Source organism: Dendroctonus ponderosae, unplaced genomic scaffold, assembly GCF_020466585.1.
Source record: "Dendroctonus ponderosae isolate FM_Combo_2020 unplaced genomic scaffold, Dpon_F_20191213v2 Dpon_F_20191213_7, whole genome shotgun sequence".
NCBI classification, from domain to species: domain Eukaryota; kingdom Metazoa; phylum Arthropoda; class Insecta; order Coleoptera; family Curculionidae; genus Dendroctonus; species Dendroctonus ponderosae.
This window is the reverse complement of record NW_026018916.1, coordinates 4699461-4719225: the sequence shown is the minus strand read 5'-3', so window position 1 is coordinate 4719225 and position 19765 is coordinate 4699461. Positions and strand designations below refer to the sequence as shown.

Here is a 19765-nt window from a genome sequence, read left to right as displayed (position 1 = left end):
TTCAGAATAACAGCATCAAATCACATGCCGCTTTCGAACTTAACGTGCATCCCTCGAAGTTAACTTCGGGGAATAAATAAAACAATGGTGTTTAATCATAGCGTAGTTTTGTCTTTTAGCTATAATTTGTTTTTAATTTAAAATAAAAATATGTCTTTTGGTGGTCGTATAAGGTTAGCTTTATTAGAACAATTGGAAAATGGTCTTGAAAATAAACTTTACTTTCCTCCACAAACTCTACTAAATTTTCAAATTGTTTCCGAGTTGTTTTTGTGCCTCTTCTGAATGCTCCATTGAAAGTGTTTCAGATGATAGGTCAAGAACAATAACGAACGAAATTGAAAGTGAATGCAAATCATAAACAAAGACAAGTATGGAAGTAGGTGGCCCAAATGGCCAACACGTGCACATGTGGCGATAGTGCATATGTTTTAGAACCTTCGATGGTTTGATGTTAACTCTCTCTCTCTCACTAATAGACTATTCGTATAAGGGCATCTTACTTTATGCATCCAATATTTTTTTCCTTTTTAACGTTTGATGGATAACTGAGTCGGAAACGCATACGTTAACTCGGGGATAGAGCACACCTCGGTTATCCTAAACTGTTAAGTTGCCATAACGTGTGGCCGTTAAAAATAGCATTTATGATACAGCACAGGGCTGATAGTCTTTAATAAAAAAGGAATGGGTGTCATACCCTAAAGAATTATGGCAATCAATAAAATTTGATAATCGAAAAGACTTCCAGGGGAAACGCCAAGTTGATACCTTTGAAGTACGACACTCGGGCAAATCTGTTCAGAACTTGCGCGTCGCTGTTGGCCTCATATTGCAGAGGTTGGGCAGAAGCCAAAGAGTCGGTCTCAAGCATGGGCTGCAGCACTCGCACTATATACTGTTTATCCAACTCCCAGTCTGGATAGTCCTAAAAACAGCGCTTAGTTGGGCGGGGGTTGGTTGATTAGCACGCCACTTACTTCATGTGTGGTGAAATATTGGAAGTAGTTGGCAAAACCCTCGTTCAAAAAGGTCTCGGACCACCACTGCATGGTAACCAAATTGCCCCACCACTGGTGAGCGTATTCGTGGGAAATGATCGTTGCAATTTGCTGCAGGTCCGCGTTGGTCGATTCCACACTGTCGTAGAGCAGGAATTGTTCCCTAGGATTTCGAGATTAGAACTGAACTAATTTAGAGTACTGCCCTGTACCTGTAGGTTACTAAACCCCAGTTCTCCATAGCGCCTGCAGCGAAATCTGGAATGGCCACCTGGTCCATTTTTGGAAAGCCCATGGCACTGTACCTGGAGGAAGCAAAGCAATTTGCGAATTCAATTTGAGAGTAACCGTAATCAGTGGGGTTTACTTACGTGTAATTGGTGTAGACGTTCAGGGTCCTCAGCAGCGATACTCCCGATGTTAGGGCGAAGCTCCGGATGTTTGCGGTTTGAGCTCTGGAGCAGACTCTGTAGGGGACAGCAGTGAGTTCGATATTTTCCCCATAGGTGCAGGTGAAGTCGGAGACGATGAAGGCCACTAGGTAGGTGGGCATAACGCTGGTGACCGGGAAATGGGCGGTTTCCAGATTCCTGGAACAAGTTCGCAGCTGTTCAACACTGCTGTAATCTGGATACCCTTGTAAATCGTTTTGGGAAAACGCGGTTTAGAAAAGGAGGATGAAAAAAACTACTCCTCACTCTAAAGAAGTAGAGAGCAGGACTGAGGAAGACTTTATAGAGGGTGGTGTAGATTCCTGAACCGATGGGAACTCTGGGAACGATGGGCGATCGTGGGATTTAACTTTTTGGAAAAACTGGCATTGCCCTGAATTATTGTCTTAAATTAACTGCTACCAGCGCCGAGAAAAGCGCACTGTAAACCGCAACATGAGAAATTTGATGGAAAATACTTACGGATCATCACCAATCACATCGCTCGTATCGTGTTCCTGTTCGGGCATATTAGACAAGGCGTTCAGCCCTCTGGGGAAAGTGATGTATATTTCAAAAGTGGCCTTAAAGGCCGGCTCGTCAAAGCAAGGAAAGGCCCTCCGAGCAAAAGTTGGCTGGAACTGTGTTGTGGCCAAATACCTAGTGACGGTTCCTTGAGTGTAGGAACTCTTGTAGAACCCGTACATATCTTGCGCGCTCAATCTACAGAACAAACATCAATCACCACCAGCCAAAGAAATCGCCGGGCACAACTACCTGCTGGTGAAATACAAATGCAGCAAGGCGGTAGATCCAGCACCCAAAGTGACACCAAAGCTGCCCAAAGTAACGATATTGGTGGTGTTATCCACCGTGATGCTGTTGATGTCGTTATTGCCGATGAAGGCCGAGGTGATGTTGATGAAGTCATGGGCGGCATGAAGCTGAATTTCAGTCACACTCTCCAAAGCTTGAACAGTTATAATAACGTAGCCTTCGTAGGCGTCGGAGTCTGCAGTGAATGCATCTTCGGAAAGGTTCAAGTGCAACCTATAAGCCGATGGGATGACTGTAGTTGGTAGTCTGTAGGCTGTCGTCAGAGTGGCTAATACCGCAACTATGGCTATCGACAGTAGCCAAAAGAACTGCAAACAAATATGTGTATTCTTAAAAAAGTTATCTCAGAAAGGTTGCAGGTGCTGAACAGAGCAGCGACACTTTTGTTTTTAAGTCGGCAGGTTTTGAATCATATTCCTGTTGGGAGGTTATCGCCAGGACTTCGACTGTTGGTTCTCATGTAGCTGAGCTTCCAACGAATTGAATCGAAAAATGCGAGAAAATAATAATATGAAGAAGTTACTCTACAGTGGCGATTTGAGTCTGGACCTAAGAACTCGGATTCTCAAATGTTATCTTTCCTCGGTCCTTCTGGTTTAGAAGCATGCACCCTGAAAATGTATTGCAAACGGAAACTAAACGCTTTTGAGATGTGGACCATGGACAGAACATGTGCAGACGTAGAAGTCCTAAGAAGAAAGAAGGAAGGTACAGAGCTCCTACATAAGGTGAAGAAGAAAAGTTTGAAATATCTCACACACAGCATGAGAGGTTTATGGTATGACATCCTGCAACTCATGAGTAAGTAAGAAGAGCTATGAAAAGAATTAATCGAATTATACCTTCCTAGAATCGCTTTGATGCATCAAAATGATATAAATATTTTGAAAACAAGTTGCTGATGAAAAATGCTTGTTTTATTCAACTTTTGCTCAACTCTCAACAGTTGGTTGGTTTTGCTTTCTCCAGACCTTCCTAGACATTTGGAGGAAGAAACAGTGCCGATGCTTCCTTTATACGCTGATTCAAGCGTCATCTTGTCCATATTATAGTTAAAAGTTCATTTAATGTTACCGTCCAGGCCACTAGAAATTTGCATAGGTAATCCATTAGGGAAGAAGCCTAACAAACTAGATAAATCCCCAAAGGAACAAATTTAAGGATAACTCAATACACGCCTTAGAAAGCCTGATTAAGTCACCCGGTTAAATGCTACTAATGCCCAGCTAACGTACAAAACATGATGGATATACTTTTTCTCGGCTCAAGGATCATCTTTTGTCTTTGAAATGCCTATTAGTTTTCAATAAATTACTTCAATAAATGTCTCCGGTGTGCGATTAGAATTATTAATTGTAAAATCGATTTACCGTCGATTATCTATGAGATTAGGTTACCTTAATATTTTTATAGCCACTGATGGGATCATCTAGGTGATGGTGATTATTATCCCGAGCAGAATTTACTTAAAAGATCACGATTGAACCTTCTTATTGGCTTATAATATCTACGAAGGTGTTCAAAAAAAACGTTTTGCCAGATAAAAAACGACATTAAACTATTAGATATACACAAAAGAAGCGTTGGAGCTCAAAAGTTGATGGTCTGTGGAAGACACTCTGTATCCAAATTTAAAATGAAGCGGAAATTTAACTTTTGAAGTTCAAGCTGAAGCAGACAAATGAGTTTTCAAGATTTTAAAAACCAAAATTGCAGTTAAAACACTCTATATATTTAACAGACATTTAGTTTAATTTTTAACACATTTTTGTATAATAATTATATCAATTTTTGATTCCGGTTGAAAAGCTGAATTTATGCCTTTAACCATTTTTTTGTTTGTAGCTTTTAAGTTTTCCCCATATGGATGGGTGAAAACTGTTTTCGACCATATAATTTTTTTATGATTTAACCTATCAAAATCCTTGTTAGTTTGCGAGATGAATGAATCTAGCAGGTTTATTGAAGAAGAATCGGCGCAAATCCCATCACATTTTCTCGGGGCATTAGAACAAACTTATCCAAATAAGAAATCCGTTTTGAAATTGGAGTCTGAACTCCAAACGTTTATGAATAGCATGTTTAAAAAGGCACTAGAACTGGATAACAATGGGTTTAAAAACGAAACTCGATATTTTCCCAACTTCGATACTTTCGGGCACAATTTTCCTCTGAACTTCTTCTGGAACATTCAGAAAACCCACTGTATGATCGGAACTACGACACTTTTATTCTATTCTGTGGGCGCTCAATGGGCAAAATATCATGTTCACGAGTTCTTACCTTCATGATCACTTTAAGTAAAGAACCACAAGTACTGAGGAGACCAGTCGAAGAATCGATGATTTTTATAAACTCACTATCTTATCAGCCGTGGAAAGATCTTCCTGTTTCTTCTAAATTATTGCCAGCTCGCGGATCAATTAAACAAGCTTTTGATCCTGTGTAATAATTGTAATTAATTGGTTTTAATAATAATCATAATCCCGTCCATTGGTATCATTAATGAATTGCAATAATTGAGCCAGATAGATGTTCATGGTTATAAGCGGCTGGAGACTTCAGCAGATATAGTATCTAGGTAATTCCAGGATTAACTTTAAGTGTTAAAAAAACGGTTTTAAGCACAAAAGTAATGAAGGTATGCACTTTTGTCAGTACGTCCACAAGTAAGTAGCAGAAATTCGTAACGTAAAGAAATATCGTTCATATTTATTGAAATCGCGACATTTTTAGAGAAATTAACACCAACAAGAAAACATTATTCCGTGGAACATGAAAAACATGATAAAAATATGGATGCATTTCATTGCAAAACAGCATGATAAATTCAAGAAAAATATTGTCGGTTTTCGAATATCAAAACTTGAACTTGATTTAAAAAAAATGTGTTATGCGTTCAAGAAGTCGCATTTAAAGATGAAATAATTCAGAATATATTGATGTTTTGCTGCAGTTAGGTATACTTTCATGTTAAAATGCAACTAGGTCTAATTTTGTTCGTATTTTCCAAAGGTTTTTTCAGCACACTAAACATTTTACAGAAAAGCACTTTTGTTGTAAATTTTAGTTGGTAAAAATCAGAATTTAGGGCGAGAGGAAAGCAATTTTTGGGGGTTATAGATTAATTTGCTGGTTATTGAACACAACTATCCAGTGGCTACTTGTTCTAGAGTGAAAGTTAATATTACTACACGAGACAATGAGACGTATTGACTGAAACAAAGCCAAGAGAGCTAAGATAAGAGATCACTAACCATCCTCAAAAAATTGAAAGTGTTGTGAAACACTGTGGGATTATTGAACGGTTTCAGGAAAGCATCAAAACCATCGGATCTAAAATAAATCCCTCAATTTATTTAACAGAATTTATGTGCGTTTTTATCCAGTACGACTTAGCTCTAATGCTGGAATTACCTAAACTAATGAAAATTTTCATCCAGAAAAAATCCAGATTTTTTGGCCAACTGGAACAAATGATTAACGATCGAAACCATTCCAAGCCAACTTTATCTCATTGAAAGAAAGTGTCTAGGTCAGATGGTATATATCGAACATGCCAGATATTATTCAGGCTACGTTCAGAACTATTTAATAAACAATTAAATTTTGCAGATAGATTTGCTGTTTTTCATAGAGCTCGATTATCCGATACATAAAACATTCCGTGTTTGCGCTCCATGACTAAGTCGCTGAGATGAATTATTAGACTTGGAAATGCTGGGCAATAAATCGATCATTGATGTATTGTTGTTTTTGATCTTGATACTTGACGGGCCATAATCCATCGATAATGCCCGTTTCATATTCTGACTCATTTAATTCAATGTATAGATTCACATAGTTTACCGAGGTGTCTTTTTGAAATCTATTTTCTTTGTTGGACTTAAACCCACATTAGAGCTAGCAGGATTTCTACAACTAAGGCCTTAAGGTTCGATGAACAAGTTGGGAAGGATCCGAAATGCTCCCCCACAGCAGGACGATTTTGTGTTTTTCCTGCATAATGAAGAACAGAAATGGAGTAGTTACTTGCAGATTGACCAGCGGGACAGGATTTTCAGCAGTTTCCTCTTGCCTCATTTTTTCCTGTGCATCTTTGCTGCTAATAGATATTTGGAGCTGCTGAACTGCGTGAGTCAGTTTCAGGTCGTGTGCAACTCTGTTTAAGTTAAAAGGCCCTTCAAGATTTGCGCTTCGGCTCCGCAGTCCCTTAAGAACGTCCAACTCCTCGGTGCAATTAAAAATGTTCGGAAGCCTTATTTTAAGGTCTAGGAAGTTGTATTTGTGCTCCTCCTGTATGGCTTTAAACGTTTGGAAGTCTTCAATCGACTCCGAGAAATGGTGGATGTTATAAATATCGTTTCTTGGAAGCAAGATGTACATATGAAGGGCCTGGCCTTGTAGAGGAATGACGGTCAAAGTAAAGTCCGGAGTGTTCATGAAGAGGGTGTTTCTGATGAGGCCCTAGAAGTAATTTGAGTTGTTTTTAAAATTTCTGGGCATTTTTCTGCTTACCTGCATGTACTTGACTCTGCTCCTTTCATGGCGACTGACTCGAAACACGTCCTCTGTTTCTTCCTCAGTGAAATGCGCGTTGAACTTTGTTTCTATCTGGAACCTACTCAACTGCAGAGCCTGGTTTTGAAGATTTTCGATCAGCAGGTTAGTCCTTGTTCCAAAGTTTCTCCACTCCAACAGAGCGCTTGAAGTGGAAAAATGTTCATTGGCTTTGGAGCCTAATTTTGCCAAATTGCACCACCTACCTGGTGTTATCAGAAGTGATTAGGAGGGTTTTATAAAAGTCGGCTGCGTTGCTCTTCCAGTACGCCGATAAATCGAAGTTTCTTTGGTACACCAGCGCATTCCGAATGGAGACTTGGTAATGAGGGTTCGGCCTGGAAAGTTGACTGGAACGTTTGCGAACTCTCCAATGAAACACTGGGTGGTACACTTTTTCGTTATACTATAAATAAATAGTCATAACTTGAATTATTGTTTAAGCAAATATATTTATTAAAATAAGGTTTACATAATGACAGTCAGATTTTTCCCTTCAGATGTGATCGATCCCAAAAAACTCTCCAGTTTCATGGTTTTAAAACATTTAATCGAATTTGCAAATAATACGCATTCAATCGCCCCTCGTAATGTAAGTGATCCATTCACGGTAATCGAATTATATGTTGCCATAAAACTAACATTTAAGATCGCCCCTCGTAACGTAACTAATCCGTTCACGCGCGGTTCAGGCGCATCAACTCGACTCGCCCGTATGCTCAGGAGTGAGAGCGATGTAGCAGTCGCGAAGGAAACCACCCGGTCTTTGTCTCTCCTGACCAAAATACGAGTGCTTATCGAAAAAGATGGTCAGTTGAAAATCGTTTTATCTTGAAACATTCGGCTTACCAAATGGTCGCTGGTTAGTTCGACAACATTCACTTCTCTTTTGGCAACTTTTGGTTTTGGTGAGAGTCCGAGCAGATTTTCCAGATGTTGGCTGGCATTCCCTCGATTTCCCAACAGAAACTGGCCCAGAAGATTAATCGCGCATATGGGCGAAATCAGGTAGTTTTCGATCACTTGGTTATTGTCAGTGCCCAATAAAGCCTACACACATGAAATAAAAAAGTGGGGAATTTTGGGGAAAACTTGATTAGGAATGAAAATCTTGACTTTCCCTTGCCAAATCTACGTACCTGAAGCTTTCCAGAAATCTGAAAAATTGCCTTCTCCACTTCAACGGGTTTGACCACAGGTTCCAGGGAAGGAGGAGCTGGAGTGCTTGCTTCCTGCCTCGAATGCAGCAGATGAAAAGGATCCACCAAATCGATCATATTGCGGAAAAATTGACATTTTCCAGACCCAAACCCGCATAAAACGATCAATAGAGTATGGGTGAACACTCGCATTTCTCAATTAATAAACGTCCTTATTCAGTTCCAGTGAGATATGAGAATTCATTATGGAAACAATGAGCGAGCGACGCCTTATTAATTTTAAATTACCTGCGTGGGTAAATTTAATGGGAATTATAGAATTGTCTGGAAGTGTTGCACTTAACTGTAAATCGGAATAGGAGCGGAGCACGATTTGCTTGAGTGAATTGCGAAAAGTCGCCAAAGGTTCCCGAAATTGCTTATTTGCCAACATGGACCGTATAAAAAAACCCATAAAACCTGCAAAGTTAATTAATTATTTGTTTTAACTATTTATGCACTTACAGGGCGATGCTTGTAAGTTTAACAAGATTATGGCTAACTGGTGAGTGAAACTTGGAAGTTAGAGTTAGGTCTGGTTGGTCTTGTTGGACTCAATTATTTATATTGAATTGCTAAGTTTCGTAGTAGAGTTTAATGGTGTCAGTTCCTACAAAAAATTGAGCTTGCAACCTACTCAGAAACTTGTGGTTCAAAGTGTTCACAATTTTGCATTTTCAGACAGCTCAGTAATATATGGAGGGTTCCATTTAAAAAAGTTAAGTTAGTAATCAAAATGAAAAATTCGAACTCCTTGCAAATTGGTCCTTTTTTTTTCAAGGAATGAGGTCATGTTCCTATACAAAATTACACCCCAGTACACCCTAATCTTCCACCCCAGCTTCTAGATCTAGACAGATAGTATTTGCACGTTGACATTGTTAAGCGAATTTCTGTCTAAATCTCTATCAAATGTTTGAATATTTGAATGGAATTAGCCGAAGTTGTAACCGCCTGATGTTCTAATGAAGAATTTGAATAAGTTATTAATAATGAGAGTGATTATCTTATGTAAACGGTCCGAAGTGAAAAAAAAGGTGCTGAATGTGAACGTCCGAAAAGCCCAGTACCATATGATCTCACCTGCTTGTGCTTGAAACAAGTGACTGTAGGCGTCAGTCAGCAGCAAGTTGACCCGAAGAAAGCTCTCGCCCAGTCGCTTTCAGTTGTTTCTTCGTTTCTCAGTCGTCTTCGGCTTTTTCGGAACCAGCAGATCGGTCTCCTTCTTCGCTGAGGACATTTCTTCAGTGGGTCAGTGGTTACAGAGACGTGTGTCGCGACGTTCTTGATTGAATGAACGTGTTAGTGACTTGAACAGTTGGTGCCGGTTTTGCATAGCAGTTTCCAATCAGTTTCCCGATTTCTCGTCGAGAATTGGCTGATATTGGGCCCGACGAGAAAAGCGCAAATTCATGTTCGTTAAAGGTAACCTGCCAAGGCGAATATAGCCGGTTATACGTATTTTATTGCCGAAATTTGAATTTTATCGTTTGGAATTTTACACGTCTGGCTAATGATGAGCCGGCCTGGTCCTAAAGACTTGGACTAAAAACTTGAATGGGAATAGCAAGCAGGAGCCAATTTAGCCGTTTAGGTGAATGAACGAAACAGCCACAGTTGGCAATCATAAATCTTCTTAGCAAGTTAGTTAGTTACCTTTGTTCATTTAGCGGTCAACGTACATTCGATTGGTTCTATTATCCATCCTAAAAATACGCATTGGACTGTTAAAGGCCAACCAATTTGAAACTCTTTACAATTGGGCCTCTAGCCTTTCCAGCCACCACCTCTGAGGATGCCGGTGACATGGAGCAGCCAAAAAAGTGTAAAACCTTTTGGAAAGGCTATCTAAAAATAACCTGTATGAACATGTTGAATGGAGCGTGGGAGGGAATTGCACATTATATTGGCAATAGTTTGCCCAACATAATTGTGTTATGCAAAAGGATATCCTTAAGCAAATAGGAGGCCGAGAAGTGGGTGTAACCGTAGTACATCTACCAGTTATTTATTAGTCGTGCTGATAGCGTTCCTAAACAATACATTAACGTAGCCTTTATGGCCTTTGGCTAATGGTTCCATTGTTGAACCACAATGGGTTACTTTCCCTGCGGGTTGTGATTTTTCCCAGCCCAAACGGGAACCTCTTTGGGTCCAAAGCACACTTCGAGTGTATGGATAGGTTGATGGTAATAGTATAATCAGGACATTTTAATATGATTATTTAAATGGTGAAAAATCGGAACCGGTTTGGAGGTTGGGCCGCTCCACCATACAGCGTAAAAGGCACCAACCTACAGATTACAAAAGCGATATTTATGAATTGAAATCGCTTTTATACCAGCGTGCGTTCGATTGGTTTATCCCGAACCTGTTTAGGTACCGGAACTGTGAAATCCGAAAAACGTTACCGTTTCGAGTGGAGTTTAGCGAAACGAGATGGAAATTTGCGCATTTGCTTTCCAACTGGAGTGGTGGATTTTGTGGATGTTAAGCGAGTTTTAATTGGGGGAATTAGCAAAATTTGCCTTTTGTTAGCTTGTGGATTGTTCTGGTGAAATTGCACCGAGTCGTGTTAATGTTGATTTCTTTTTGTAAACACTTCAAGAAATATTTGAAGAAGCTTTCAACACTTGGACTTAGTTTGCGTCAGAGCATTGAATATTTTTTGTTACTTTAAATTTTCATTTAAATCTTGTAAATTTGTCCAAATTTTGAAAATTTCTCAAAAATCAACAAAGACCTCAAGAAGATCGCAGTTTTGTACAATTAAAAAACGAAGACTTGTTCTATTTAAATCCACAATTTCAGTGTTTTAGTGAGTTTGGTTTGCAACTTATGAACTTTTGAAGGGGAAATAAAGATTGGGGTGCTAATAGAAGGTTGACGGAAACTTACGCAATTCACATTTTTCTGAAACTCCTAAATTATTTATTTTTTTACATTAGTTTTAGAAACCGGTATATGCTTGAGTAAAATGCAAAATTTCCTTTCTCTACTGGTTTCAGTTTGCCACTGGCGAATTTATAGCAACTAACGATGATAAATGAGAATGCAACTTCCAATGAAGATTTTGAAAATTTCCTAAAAATTACTGCAATTTTTGCACAACTAATAACTGAAGCTTCCTTTAAATAAATACAAAATTGTGTGTCTTTTAGCTGTTTTGGTTTGTGGCTTTCGCCAAAATGGAGACAGCGGTTTTAAGAAAAATTGGCCGTAAATTACTGTAAATCGATCTTTGGTTAAATTTCGAAATTATATTGATTTCGGTCATGAATACATGAACTGCAATCTGTTTATTAAAACGCAAAATTTGCGTCTTTCGTGCCTTAATATGTTCTTTGTGGATTTATAGCCACGAACGAGCATAGCTGAAAAGGCCTCTTCTAATAGACATTTTGAAAAATTCTCAAAAATCAGCGAATTTTTCAAAATTATTGCATTTTTGCACGACTAACCAATGAACGTTTTTTGATAAATTCCAACATTTCTGTCTTCTATCTGCTTTAGTTGGCGACTTGTGAATTCATGATGCAAAAGTGAAGAAAGCGACTCCAATAGAAATTTGGGGATTGGAGAAATTTTTCTGGTCTCAGATACTTGTCAAATTTATAAATTCTTTTATTTTCAGACTGAAATCAACTGAAATATTTTTTATTAAAATTCAAAACATAATTTCTCTGCGGGTGTTAGTTGGCTGCTAAGAGGATTTAGAACAAACAAGCTTAAATGCGAATGCAACTTCTAACGAACAATAAGAAACATTTTCAGTAGTTAATATACGTTTCAAAATTAATAAATTTTTGCACAACTAGAAAGTGAAATATTCTTTATTAAAATCCAAAATATTTGTATTTTAGCAGTTTTAGTTTGCGATCTGCAAAATATGCAAAATGGAAACAGCGGTTTTAAGAGACTTTCTCAATACATATTTTGCTGAAATTTGGAAGTGATATCAATTAGAGTTGGAGTGATATCAATTTTCCTCATGCGCTTGCTTTAGCTTGTTACTGGTAGATTTGTAACAACAGACGAGCCTAAACGAGAATGCAACTCCTAATAAACATTTCGAAAAATTTCCAAAATGAACATTTCAAAGGTTCTAGAACTTTCCAGAACTTACACGTAAAATCTCCTTTATCAAAATTCAAATTTTGTGCTTTTATTAGTAGTGAACTACTAATAAAGCTTTGAAAACAGTTGAAACCTCTTTTATTAAAATCCAACATTTACCTCATCTTGCAGCTTTGGTTTAGGACTTGTGACTTTATGAAGGAAAAATGTAAATAGCGGCTTTAAATAAAGATTGACCGATTTTGTAAAGATCAAATCTTGGAAAATTTAGCAAGGAAAAAAATTCCAGACATAAATCTTACGAACTGAAAGAGCTCTCAGAAGAGAGAAAGTTCTTCTACAAAATAACTTTTCTTAGTGGTGTTTCTTAGGCAAATGCGCTTTTCGAGCACTTTACTCTAGTTGAAGTTTGCCATTTTCCCGTAGAAAAAAATTGAGAGCATCCGCACTGTAAAAACAGTTTTCAACAAGCAAAAAATTAAAAGTACCAAATTTGACTAAGAACTTTCAAACTGAAAATTTGCAAACATCAGAAAATGTCTAAATTCAAAATGTTCGCTATCCTCAGCTTGAAGCTAAGGCCTTTTTTAAATAATGAAAGCATTAACACTGCAGTTTTGAAACAAAAATTGAAAATTTTTTAAAATCGCAACAGAATGAGCAAAATTGAATTGCAAATTGGGGAAATTCTTCAATTCCCTAAAGCTCCTTAAATTTTAAAGAGTCATCTGAGCAATCAAAATGAAGAATTGCATTCACTGCGTGAGTCTTAATCATGAAATAACTTCGGAAAATCAAAGACAGGGATTTTCGGTAATATGATCGGACACGCCGATTGGTTTTTTAAATTGAGCTCTTTGTGATTTAAAAAGAACTTGTAAAAAGAATGTCCTTCCTTGGAGATTTTGACTATTTTTTAAATGATACTGATAAAAATAGCGCAATTTAAGCGACTAATCGACGTGTGCGAGGATATTTTCCCAAACAAAACCTGTCTTTGCCTCAACAAATTTATTGCAAGTTAAGGACTCGCACTGCAAAAAAATATGATAAATTAAATAGGAAATAGACAACAATGAGAAGACGATCTTGAAGATTCGTGCAAATATTTAGGAATGGCAAAAATCGTTAATCATTCACACCTCCTTCTATCCGTAATCGTGGACGCAAAAAATGAAACTGTTAAGTCTTGATGTGGGCCGCACTGTGCAAAACGACACCGTCATTTTTTCCGGCCAACCAACCGAAATTAAACACGCACAAAGCAGTTTAATAAAAAGAACATTTATGGCTAACAAAGCTTGATGGGATTTTTTTGCCGGGCAGTTTCGTATTGTTGCCATCCCGTCCGAACGGTAATTGCAGATCAATTTCATGCAGTGTTCCACAATTTTCCAAATTCCGCGGTTTTTCCTTCAGCAAAAAATCGACGTCTCATGCATAGTTGATGCCACACACAGTCGCAAGAACCGCTTGTCGAAGTGTGCGGTCCAAATGCGAATATTTATTATTTGTGTAAGTCCAATGCCGATGCGGTCGCCCATTTTCCCACCAAATCCCATAAAATAAAGTTGTCGTCTAAGCGGCCTGTGAAGAAGCGAATGTGCCGCAAGTCGTTATCTTTGACCGGACACCTGCCGTTTTACAAAAATAAAACGCGACTCTTTAATGGTATCTTGGACTACTAAGAAAGTACCCTCAAGAGGGTACAGTTTCCAGGCTCATTTTTATTCGCTGTCCAACCACAACCGAAGAAGTGGCCAACCGAGGACGGTTTTTTCTCAACATTTCCCAAAAAAAGTGGCAACTGATTTTTTCAAAAGAGAGTTTGATAGAAAAAGTGGCTTGAAAAGCGTGCTATTTAGAAAGCAAAGGCATGTGTAGTTTCCAATTGCAAAAATCAACCGATCCATGACTGAAAGACTCTTAAACCGCGCTAGCGATTTGTATGGGCTCAGTTTAATCGACTATCAGATGTTCGATTGTTTGAAAAGGTGTAGTCTTTTAAAGGAAATGATGAACATAATGGGTATAGTACGAGTAATCGAACCTCCTACACTCCATATCCGAGATGTAATCTCCCGTATCTAATCTAGAATCCCATCAGAGAAACAAATTTTTTCCACAATATTCTCGGGGATACACCATCAGATAAAAGACAACAAGTCGTGACCTAACTGTAAATCGCAAATGCGGCTGTGGAGTTTTTAGGTTCATCGCTTAAGACCATTTCGCAAACAGCCAATAGATAATCACGACAATGTCACTAACCCAACCCCAATCGCCACATGATACAGTTCATCGCATGCTTATTAACAGTGCAAAACATGACTGAACTGACCGAATTCGAACACGAATTTTCGTTTCGAGCTTCTTTCAATGGCAACAGTACAAGAATCTCGTGAATTTCCCCGTTTAATTGAGCAATAAATCGGCGGTTTCTTGCTGTTGCAGAGACCAATTTCAGTTAAGAACACGTACATTTGTATCATTTCTTATTGGTGAAGTTCGAATGATAATCTTCACCGAAATGCAGGAAATTATTTTTCAATCTATTGTTCAAGCTGTTAGTTAAAACAGTTTAATTTGATAGAAGCAAGCACTAGCGCCAGTTTCACGCAAAACCTTTTGTCTTCGGACTTCTAAGCAAACTGCCATCTTAAGTTCCATTAATAATTTGAAAAATAACTTTTTTGCTCGACAACATCTGAACGAACTGAAGAAAGGTTTGCGCGAGACACTTTAATGGTTTTTCCTGTCTGGTGTTAGTGCTTGTTTCTCTCAAAGCCAAACGTGGAAGTTGAAGCCATAATCTTTGCCGAGATGAGTTTTAAGCAAGTTCAGACATTTGTTTTTTAACTTTTAAAAACTATAATTCAAACTGTTATTTAATTGTTACAGTTGTTGAATTCAATTCAAACACTTTTTTGTCTTCTTCACCCTTGCACAAACTGCTTTCTAAATTTCGAAACCAAATACACGCGCAATCTTTCAATAGGTTTTATGCCTCGTGCTTATGCTTGTTGCAAGCAATATTTTGAACAAAAGTTGGTTGAGTTTCATTATTTATTGTGTTTTTCACTAGGCAAAATTTGAAGAACTTCTTTCAAAAGTTTGAGATTATAAAAAATGTGCCCGAGGTCGTGCCTGTTTCTACCAAACTCGATTAATATCCCAAGCAATAGTTTGGAAAAATACCTACATCTCCACCGTCTTATCGACTTTTTCACTGGGAAACTTTTGAAGAAATTTCCTGACCATCAGTTAAGAAATGTTTCTAGATTTCACGCGTGTGAAAATTCTAAGGTAATGCGGATATTGAAAAACGCTGTTAGCCTTTGGCTCATATTTAGAGAACCGAATGACCTGCAAAGCCCTAGTTATCATTTCAAGATAGAGCTTCAAATTGCACGCTTTTTGCACAAAACGCTATTTAAGGAATATTTCTAGTTTGCACGTCAAATGCAAAAAAAACTAAGTTTATGCGCGCCCGCTCTTGGTTTTCTGCTCATATTTAGAAAGCCAATTGAGCCGCAAAGCTCTAGTGATCATTAAGCTATGCAGCTTTAAATTGCACACTTTCGTAGAAACAGTGTTTCTGGTTTTCAGGGAAAATACGAAAATTCTAAGTTAAGGCGATTCTTGAGAAGTACTCTTAGTTATTGCTTGATAATTAGAGAAACGGTTGAGCTACGAAGCTCTGGTTGACTTTGGGTAATAGAGCATTACATTTCGTACCTTGAAATCAAAGATTCTTCTAGAAATTTTGTCAGTTTTGACTGAAAATTGAAAAATTCGAAACTAATGCAGGTTGCTCTTAACTGAGAACACGCACCTCACCACTCACCCATTCATACATTATCTGAAAGGAAAACTCAATTTTTAAGCCGCTGTATATTTCTATTAAAACCCCATGAAACGCCGGCTACTAAATAAATTAACCGTCATTTACTGCTGTTAAGTAATGGAATTACTTTTGCAAAATATGATTGATTGTAGTCATTATTCCAAAGTCTCAAGTCATTCAATCCAATGTAGCTTTTTGCGGTAGTAAATAGTTAATTACTCTCACTCACTCTCAGTCCATTTGGAGTGTCCTTAAGCTAACGGACCGAATTTTTAACCACTTCAGAGTCGAGAAATTTCCACCATACCAGATAAAAAGCTGTTTAATGCGCCGGATAAATGGGCGATGATGGCTTTGTCTTTGGGTGAAAAGTGCACGTTGCACAAAACTGGCCTCCGGTCCAACGTATTGATATCTCGACGACAAAGAAACAGAAATTTCATCAGACCCACTTCCCATGACTCATTGCAAACAATAGATTATCTAAATGGTTGTAGGCCTCCACCATGTAATTTCGAATGGAAAAGTTATCTGGCCATTAGAGGCTGCCAAAGTAACGTTAGTCAGTAAAACAGATAGTTTTCAACTTATTTTTTCGGTTATCGTTATTACCGTTACTCATCTCAATTTCTGTGTGTGTGTCACTTGATTTATCAGGAAAAATATTTTTTATATTATAAAGCAGTTATTTTGGGGAATAGTTAAGTTCCTCAGCTTATCAGCTCAAATCTTGGAAGGTTTGATCAATTTCCCAATTTTTATTCTACTGTATAGGGAAACTCTCAATTGAACTAAGGAAAAAGACCTTCTAAGAAGCCTAAATGGTTCAGCAATTGCGTGAAAAAGAAACTACATTCACCGCAACGAAAAATTTTGGAAGCAGATTTTACCTTCTCACATCAACATCGCAAAGTTTTCCCAGTGGCAAAATTTGGCGACCATGCAAAGTTTTGAGTAGGAATAAGCAGTACCCAGCATGAGAACCAGGCTAAATCTACCTTGAATAAAGTGGGCGATTACGTAGCCCTATTATAATAATATGCATAAATGTAGCTTTACTATACTGAGCGTTTTTATGGGTCGGCCGGCCTCTTATTTCGCACGGAACTCGCAGCCCTCGGCCAAAACAGCTCCTAAATGAAATGGTTCTCGTTCAAAACAATCATAATTGTAGGCGGTCACGTTTAATTTTCTGGTGCCTCGACTCGGGTCCATTCCATGCATAATTTGTGGTTGAGGTTCAAAACCCAATGGAAGCCGGTAAAACCTCTTAATTGGTTCATTTGATCCTCAAGAAGTATTACTGATTTCAGTGCAGGAATCACCGACATAAAATAATTTATTATCGGGAAGATTTAAACATTTTTATCTTGGAAAAATCGGGCAAACCCTTCAGGAAGTTTGGAACTTTGCTGCGCCACTAAAAGCCACTTAAGCTTTTGTAAGTTTTGTGGTAAAAAATCTACCGATGCGCGGTTAGTACATTTTTGTTGATGTTAATTGATTGGTTGGTTAAACTCCAGCCACAAAATAGTTTAGTATAACTGTTAAACCCGTGAGAAAATCCCCAAAATAGTAAATTCTAAAACCTGTTTGAATTTGCCATTTTGAATGCCCAGAGAAACAAGAGTTTTTTTTTATATGTTTGTCTACTTTGTTGGATTGAAAGTACAGCTTTCCAGATGAAAATGCCCGGTTTTGCATCACCCTGAATATTAAGCATAAAATCGACTTCAACTGTCGACTTTCCACTGCAAAATGTGAATATTTGCCTGACTTTGAAGTCGAAGATCTTGTGGGAGTTAAAAATTTGAATTTTAAATATAAATTTGTTTCTGCGCTTTAAATTGCTGTTTGCATCTCCAAGTTTTCAACACTAATCCAAATTTCAAGTCGCTTATATAAAATGTTAAATTTCAGTCTTAATCTTGAAATTTATACTCACAAAACCCAGACTAAATCACAGTTTTTACTTAACTTCAAACGTGAGCCGAATTTTACCTGTTTCAGTCTACTTTCACACATTTTTCCATTTCATTTCTAGACACTTCAATAATTTTTCATTGTCATTTTATTATTTGTCATACTTAAAATTTTGTGCCTACACTTGCCTGGAAGACACTTTTTTGAAGATTACAATTTTGAAAATACATAGAGGTTGGCACTGTTTCAAATGCACAAAATTTCGAATTAAAACAGGAAAACACAAGGAACTGGGGAAATTGCGCCTCCATTTAGGTTCAATCTGAAGTTCAACGCTGGATCTTTAACTCCAACTTTCGGCATTAAACTAAAAAACTTGTCGAAAACAGAAATTTTTCGCTTAAAAACCTTCTTTTGACCTAGAAGTTGAAACTTTAAAGTTGCCTCGCTGGATTAGTTTGTCATTGGCGACTTTAAATTGGATTTTAAAATTTTATTCTTTGAGAAATTAATTCTGAAAGTTTATAACTCTAACTGTACACATCAAAAATTGAATTGATAGTGAAAAATTGATGAAATTGAAAATTTCGATATTGACTTTTCAACTTGAAATATTGACAAATTTCCATTATTTCTTTGAGTACTTTTGCTGTTTGATTCTTTTTTTACGTCAACCTTAAGCTTTAAATCTGTACGTGCATGTTGATTTTTGACATAAAGATTTTTCGCATTTTTCCAGCTTTTGAACTCAAGAGCGGTGTTGGCACACACTCATTTAAAATTGTCCCCAATTTTGTTGTTGCTGGAAATACGTCCGGACAGTCTGCCCCAAAGTGGACATTAATTAAAAACAAAGGCCCATAAATGCTTTAAGAACATGCAGACCCTGTAGAAAAGACCGGAATGTGCAACGTCAAGCAAAACTCTTTTCAAGCAAGACCCATTTCCAGCACGTTTCGGACGAATTAATAATCAACCAGATGACCAAATGCCCATAGGAGCGCAATTCTACATACATATGTATTGAATATAAACGGCTTATATAGCTGTTTATAATTTTTATAGCTGAAACCGCTAGTCATTTGGTCAGATACGACTTGCAAACGTATCCGCGCATCGTTTTGCCACTTATAACTGTACATTTTTAATATTTGCATGGTTTTCGTTTCAGTTATGTTTAGCTAAATGTTTCGCTTTCCTTAATGGTTCATGGAACGGGTGCGCCTCTTTATTATGAAATACCGCCGCCGACTTTGTCGCTTTCGAAAACAATAGACAAGTTTGCAATTGTTTGGTTGTTGCAGTTTGCATCAACGATGCCAGAACCATGACATCCTGCACCACAGACAGTGGCACGGAAACATTGTTCTCAGATGAGTCGCCATGCGACTTGATCCGATCACCCAGTATATGTTCGGAAGAGGAGGCAGCTCGAAGCCGAAATGGGGAACACGAGGACGTCTTATCAATCAACAGCAAACTGGGACCGCCGAATATTCAACCATATAGCGGTGTTCTTGAAAAGGTGAGCAAACCTACCTTCGCAATACAAACACAGTTGTGTTAACGCAGCAAAGAATCGTATCTTAAACTAAGAGATCACGTTTAAGGGGGATATTTGACGTGGAAGCATTAAGTTTGCCATAATGCAAGGCCTGGAGAAATCTGCATTGGAAGTAGGCAAAGGTGTTATCTGACTAATGTAAATTTGGCTGCTGGCTGTAATTTAATGAAATTGGCTGACTAAAATGGAAAAAACAGCCTTCTACCAGTGGAAAAGACGTCATTAGGCTAAGGAATTAAAAACAAATTCTTCTGGTCTTTCATTGTTAAAATTTCGTGTCAGAACTAAGCGATCAAGGGCGGATCAAGGGGGTCATGGTCCCCATG

The 19765-nt window shown here is 37.9% G+C and overlaps 3 protein-coding genes across 3 annotated transcripts in view; 1 reads left to right on the top strand and 2 right to left on the bottom strand.

Annotated features, from left to right (window-relative positions):
• The window catches only part of LOC109539711 (aminopeptidase N), an 8416-nt gene extending 3776 nt beyond the window's left edge, over positions 1-4640 (bottom strand). Inside the window, exons 1-7 of the mRNA XM_019907651.2 lie at positions 4553-4640; positions 2210-2577; positions 1916-2155; positions 1373-1591; positions 1214-1306; positions 981-1164; positions 772-928 (exon numbers count right to left, since the gene is read on the bottom strand). Coding sequence (XP_019763210.2) covers positions 772-928; positions 981-1164; positions 1214-1306; positions 1373-1591; positions 1916-2155; positions 2210-2577; positions 4553-4558 — 1267 coding nt within the window. The 5' untranslated portion in view covers positions 4559-4640. The remainder of the gene's footprint in view (positions 1-771; positions 929-980; positions 1165-1213; positions 1307-1372; positions 1592-1915; positions 2156-2209; positions 2578-4552) is intronic.
• A 964-nt stretch (positions 4641-5604) lies between these two features.
• LOC109539713 lies at positions 5605-8684 on the bottom strand. The gene is made up of 5 exons (XM_019907653.2): positions 7969-8684; positions 7679-7879; positions 7036-7235; positions 6788-6974; positions 5605-6736 (listed from the first exon to the last, which is right to left on the bottom strand). The coding sequence occupies exons 1-5, from the start codon at positions 8179-8181 to the stop codon at positions 6191-6193; spliced, it is 1347 nt and encodes a 448-aa protein (XP_019763212.2). The 5' UTR covers positions 8182-8684; the 3' UTR covers positions 5605-6190.
• A 488-nt stretch (positions 8685-9172) lies between these two features.
• Positions 9173-19765, top strand: part of LOC109539765 (leucine zipper putative tumor suppressor 2 homolog) — a 15833-nt gene continuing 5240 nt past the window's right edge. Inside the window, exons 1-2 of the mRNA XM_019907745.2 lie at positions 9173-9453; positions 19180-19400. Of these exons, the coding sequence (XP_019763304.2) occupies positions 9441-9453; positions 19180-19400 (234 nt within the window). The 5' untranslated portion in view covers positions 9173-9440. The remainder of the gene's footprint in view (positions 9454-19179; positions 19401-19765) is intronic.